Raw genomic sequence first — 6214 nt, 5'->3', positions numbered from 1 at the left:
TATGTCACAATGTGAGGTCAAACGTTATTGCCCTGAAAAAGAAAAAAAGATATATGAATTTAATATATTTAATTATAAAAATAATTTTTTGATTAATTATTTCATAACTAAAATTTTAATAGTATTTGATGTTTGAAATTTCAAATTTTATTTCTTAATTTTGGAATTTATCATATGCATATTCATACCACTTGATTAGGTCACAAATTCAATAGAATTGATCACAGATCACAATGTGCAAATGTCACAAATCTAATGGAACTGGTCACAGGTAGGTAGTCGTCAGAAAGGTGAGTAGTTATCGAAACGATCGTTTGAGCCATCGTTAGGAGATCGACGGAATTGTCGCTAGAGCGATCGTCGAAATTATTGTCAGAGCCAACGCCGGAGAAGTTGTTGGAAACGTGAGCAATTATCGGAATAGTCGTCGAGAGGTTGCCAAAATATTTGTTGGAGAGTTCGCCGGAATTGTCATCGGAGCGGTCATCGGAGAAGTCGCGGGAGGTGGGGTAGGGTCGATGGAGAAAGAGAAGTGTTTGATGTGAAGGTGGATGGGGCGGGGATAAGTTGATTAATTATACTGTATTATAATTAAATATTTAATAAATTTAATTATCATCTGATTTTTGAAAATATTTTTAGAATTTGTTAGTCTTGAATTGTGATTTTTAAATGGAGTTATGTAGTGTTCCCAAAAGAAGAAGAGGAGACATTAGTAAATAAATTAACATCATTTTGGTAGGCAAGCAAATAAATAAAATCGGTTTGTTAGGTATATGTTAAAACCATCAATCTAAAAATGTGGGCTAATAAATGATGGCAGATTCATTATCAATCAAGAGTTTAGATTACCCTAAAAGCTAATTTCCTATGCCCAAAACTATCATTATCATTCATCACTAATCTCTCCGCAGATGGACACCAATACTCATAATTTCAACAATCATTAATCAAAGACTATACTCCTTTCACATATTCTAAGTGCGTCCAAGTCAACTTTACTCCTTTTCCCGAAAATCTCGTTTTTATTATGCCTAGTTTGGTTCCGTTCTTTTCAAATTTTAATGATTGAAATAGTATTTTTATGAAAAACATGTGGTTGAAAAATAATGAAATTTTTTCGTTTGCGTGTAATATTATTTTATGAAAAATTGTGTTGTTGAAAATAAGAAAAAGAAAAAGAGAATGAGGGCAAAATGAGGGCTATATTATTATCTAACAGTGTTGAAGTTGACTTTACTCCTTTGTCCGGTTCGTTTCTATTATATTATCTAATTGTGTCGAAGTCGACAATCAATTTGAGTTACATTTGGAACCTATTATTAAAAAACACTTTGTAAAAGAACGAACACTTTTTTCTCTTTTTCATTTTATTGTTATCATTTGAGTTGACTTTTGACTTAGCTCGAGTTAAAATACCAAATAATTTGAGGACACAAATGACAAAAACTTGAAACTATATGTAATCATATTCAAATATGATAACGTTATGTTTAACGCATTGACACAATAAATGAAGTTTGAGATTTGAGTAGAGAAGTATTAGTTTGATTCCATAAATTCATGAGAAGTTTTAAACGTCGAAGTGTAATTTTTTAGAGATGGATTATTTCAGGTTATAAATCTCAGACTTCGTAATCATGACAAAGAATCTTTCTCGTACTTATTCCTATAGCAATACACTAAATGTTAGACTTTTGAGTTTGAGCTAGCCTAGCTAACACATTAGTGTCAAGCATTAAAGAAAAATCGAGTATCATGAAAATGCGTACTATGAACAAAATGTCCAGTTGCACAAGAAACTATAACCTAGGACGAATTTCACACATCCTCGAGTTTTATTAACCATTGTTTGGTTCTTTTGAAAAGTAAATTTCTAGTATATGTTGAGAAAAATAATGAAATATATGATTATAAGTTGATAAAAATCTTGAATCTATCAAAATATGTACTTAAAATTAATTGATAACTTTAACTTACATTTTTATTTTAGTTAAACCAAAGGTGTTAATCTAACGTGACCTGGTCTACGTAAACCAGCAATAGGGTTAATTATTCGTCTCTTAGGACACTGATCGTTGGATGCTCCGAGAAAAGCTCACTAAGTCACTTCTTTTCAACTCCCAATAATGAGTCTCTCTTCCTCTCTCTAGAATGAACCAGTAGTGATAGAATGGTGTTGGTGGCTAGTGTACTCCAGTTGGTATAGTACGCACCACCCAACATCCTCCACTGTTTGGAAGGAGATCTATACTCCCCTGTCCCCCATCCACCTATACATACACTTTCATATTTATCGATCAATACACACATTTCTGTAATTACATGATCACTTCATTACTATAATTGGGGCCGGGTTTCGGATGGATCCGACGATAAATGATGGCGGAAGAGGAATGTACGGCTATGCGGAGACGTGGCCGGCGTTTGTTGATGCGATGTCGTATGGAAATGTGGGTATGGATCTAATGGTGACGGACCAGAGATCGAATCATAATTCGAGAAAGCGGCGCGACGAGGAAGAGTGTGTTAAAGGAGCTTCAAGTAGCAACAGCGATGGAAATACTAGCAATAATGCCTTGGTATTTTTATGACTGAAAAAATTCAATTTCCAATTTACAAATCTTATGCATATTGTGTAGATATACAAGCTTGCATCGGTTCCTTTACAATAGACGTTATTTATATTTATTCGTCTGACCAAAATAGACTTATTTGAAATTGGAATTTTTTAAAAAGAACGAATTCCCTAATGAAGTCTTCAGGCGAGAGATTCGGTATATTCTATAGTTACTTCTTTCGGATTGCTGGTAGTTTTAGTATGTAAATAATTAATTATGTTAACAATATGAGCTTGGACTTTATAGTAATTTTGATCTTTTGAATTCTCTATTCTCATATTCTTGTTAATTGCGCATGACCGTATAGGCGTATGTATTGGAAGGGACACAGAAGTGGATATGCGTGGGTATTTTTTTTATTTTTATTTTTTTTGTATGTTTTATCATGATGGAGTTGACCTCTTCTTATTTACTTATTGGTAATTTCTTTCATCATTGGTTTATGTGGCGTATGTATTTTTGGTGTTGTGCAGAATGAAGGAGGCAACAAAAGGTTAAAGACAGTGAGATCAAATGAGAATTGTGAAAATAAAGCAGAGGTAGAAGGGAATTCAGGCATGGAGGGAGAGATGCCTACAAAACTGGCTGAACCTCCAAAGCAAGACTACATCCATGTTCGTGCTAGAAGAGGTCAAGCCACTGATAGTCACAGTTTAGCTGAAAGAGTAATTTCCTTACTCCAATTATTTACAGTTTACTTTCAAGCTGTAATTTTCTGATATTCAACTGTAAGATAATTGCCAATTAAGTAAGTAATTATGTTATCATGATGGTATATTTATGATTGATGAATAAATAGTAGATCATGGAAATCTATGCCAAATGATTTTTCTTATTTTCCGCTTGGTTCAGGCAAGGAGAGAAAAAATAAATGATAGGATGAAAATTCTCCAAGATCTAGTCCCTGGCTGTAATAAAGTGAGTATTAATACTTCTCCCACTTTATTCTCCTTAAGTAACACTTATCATTTTGTTTGAAAGAAAATTTCTCTTGTGCTATCAGAGTTCTTATTTCCCTGTTTTTTTCTGTTCTATTAGTTATGGGAATATAATTAATCTCAACGATTTCCTTGTGGAATTCCTTGATGTGCCATATATTTATTTGAGAACACAAACCTACGGTTGGCCTCATTTTGATTTTATTTTGATAAAAATCTTCTACATCTACTTAGAATATCTGGCCCCAGTTTTTGTGATAATGACACGTTTACAGTTGACATTTTGAATTATTTAGACAGCCTGCCATTTTAGTGGGCCTTCTATGCTTTTTATTCACAGTGGAAAATGTTAGTGTGGGATCATGAAATGTATTTATTTTTGCACGGGCTCTTGCCCATATTGCCATTTTTTGGAGTTTCCCGCAATTTGTCCCAAGAGTCGTCTTATCACCACCTAAAGCAGGAGTAGGATTATTCGAAGATTAACTATTTATCCAAGACTTGTGCTTGCCGTCACCTTTAGTTTTAGGAATGAATAGTTGGGGACAGGAGAAATATAAATCAATTTAGCAAGGAGGTGGTTATGTGCATTATGAAGAGCGTTACCTCAAAATATCGTAAGATGAATGTATCAACAGATCCTAGCCATGTCCTTGTCCACCTTTTCCTAGACCTGCAAACAAGGAACCGTGATTTGAAAAGGTAGCTGTCCAAGAAGGTGGTTCTATCACTTGCTCTCTGACGGTCAAGTTAGTGATAGAAAGATAATACAAGTGCAAGAGAAACAAAATAAACAGTGATTGATCCAGGGGTTTGATTTCATACCCTTTTTCTTCTTGTTGCAAGGTTTATTTATATGAAAATTAGGTTAAGGGCAAATTGGACCTCTGTGGACCCCCTGTACACATGTGGCGTGCTGCTGGGTGAGGATTTTGGTTCTAGCACCTTCCATCCAAGTGTCATCTTTTCATCGGCGAGATTGTTATCAACCAATTGATTTTTGTTTGATTATGTTTTTGCACTTTTTAATGTTTGAGCCTACACAACAGTGGTCCTCTTGCCATGTGGCAACGGAATATTCTGCTATTCCTTTATTTGAGGCATTAGCATGAAGTCTTGTGTACTGTGCTTCAATAACTTCCTTTCAATTTTCTAAAAGGAAAATTGGTTCGCCACATGCCTTGTGCTTCGAGCCAAGGGTATGGCTAGTCTAGTTTATCTTAGACAGAAGGATAGCTCCCAGAGAGCCTTTCCTCTATTAGGCAAGCTGGGTTGTGAGCCTTGTTTTATTGTCGTAACTCTAGCGAGCCTTGTGAAGGTTCGCCGAACCTTTAGGAATTTTTATGGTGATGTGGGCATTTGTGACACATGGCCTTTGAGTCTAATGTGATTTGCACATGGCGTTCACGTGTGGCGAGGTAGTAACAAAGAGGGTAGTGTAGTTCCAATTAATATAACTCGTAATTGGCAGTGGCCAACTTTATAGAACTATAGAGTATAGCACATATACACGACACATATAAATCTACCTAAATGGTTCGTGTGGGATCGGAATTCTAATTCTTACTTCTGAAAGAACTAATTGCATTTTGTGCCATATAAAAAGTAAGTAATCTTCAACTCAAGCAATCATATCTTTTGAGAATGCTTAAAAAGATTGAAACTGACAACTCAAATGAAGGAGCTGACTCCTAGGCAGTAGAAATTTATGCCGATATAGACATTATAAATCTCGGTACATTCTCGTACAGTATCCTAAGATATTATATCACCTTGAGTTAATTTCTCATTCTAATTACTTGGTGAGATCTAGATATCAGTATAGAAACATAGCTTATTTATTTTGTTGATTTTTACATCTAAGATTTTCAGTCTTTCCGTGCCTGGTAAATTTTTGTGAAATAAAAATCTTAAGAGGGGTTTTTTTGGATCCAGGTTAATGGCAAATCACTAGTCCTTGATGAAATAATTAATTATATCCAGTCTTTGCAACGTCAAGTTGAGGTATCTCTCTCTCTCTCTCTCACACACACACATATAGAAATGATTTAATGAGTACTGGTGCTTAGTATAAGATGAGCACCGGTACTCATTAGATCGTTTCTCTCTCTCTCTATATATATATGTGTGTGTGTGTGTGTATTTATTTGTGAGATGACAATTATGGATGTTTTATCTCTCAGTTTCTCTCCATGAAGCTTGAAGCAGTAAATGAAAGAGTGAACCCTGGCATCGAAGGATTTCCTTTGAAAGAAGTAAGTTCTAGAAACATGATTGTCACTTTCTCAAATTTCATTTAATTTTGGTTACTTTGAATTTCAGTCAGTAATAACACCAGCAAAATCCGTTAAGGGTGAGGGTTATATTTAAGTCGAGAAGATTGTTTCTCCATGGTTAGGTTTTCCTAATGCCATTCATCATCATTATTAATTTATTATAACTTATTCAGCGTGAAACTAGTCAACTGCAGACGAGTAGTTGGACGAGGCCATGGATTATTTGAAATTCCCAACTTTTCTTGGAACAAAAATGTTCAACTGATACGGCATCATTTTCTAGGATTAACTGTAGCTTCATTTTTCCCAGAAATTACATGTCATAGCAGAAGAGAGCTCAAATAGAGGAAGAAAAGTTTCGAAATTCAGATCATAGAAT

At 34.7% G+C, this 6214-nt stretch overlaps 1 protein-coding gene across 1 annotated transcript; it reads left to right on the top strand.

The window, feature by feature from the left end:
• Nucleotides 1-2064: 2064 nt before the first annotated feature.
• On the top strand, nt 2065-6211 carry LOC111398890 (transcription factor BPE-like). Its single transcript, XM_023026040.1, has 6 exons — nt 2065-2582; nt 3095-3286; nt 3474-3539; nt 5495-5563; nt 5743-5814; nt 6146-6211. Exons 1-6 carry the CDS (start codon nt 2364-2366, stop codon nt 6209-6211), a joined length of 684 nt encoding a protein of 227 aa, XP_022881808.1. The 5' UTR covers nt 2065-2363.
• The last annotated feature ends 3 nt before the right edge of the window (nt 6212-6214 follow it).

This window comes from Olea europaea, chromosome 8 (genome assembly GCF_002742605.1).
Source record: "Olea europaea var. sylvestris chromosome 8, O_europaea_v1, whole genome shotgun sequence".
Lineage (NCBI taxonomy): Eukaryota > Viridiplantae > Streptophyta > Magnoliopsida > Lamiales > Oleaceae > Olea > Olea europaea.
The sequence above is the reverse complement of the archived record's forward strand: the minus strand, read 5'-3'. Positions and strand labels throughout refer to the sequence as shown.

What these genes read in the sequence shown, in the direction of transcription:
- LOC111398890 (XM_023026040.1), top strand. Translation starts at nt 2,364, where the DNA reads ATGGATCCGACGATAAATGATGGCGGAAGAGGAATGTACGGCTATGCG. An exon ending in ATACTAGCAATAATGCCTTG is followed by an intron (nt 2,583 to 3,094) that starts GTATTTTTATGA and finishes GGTGTTGTGCAG; the next exon opens with AATGAAGGAGGCAACAAAAG. An exon ending in AAGGATTTCCTTTGAAAGAA is followed by an intron (nt 5,815 to 6,145) that starts GTAAGTTCTAGA and finishes CATTTTTCCCAG; the next exon opens with AAATTACATGTCATAGCAGA.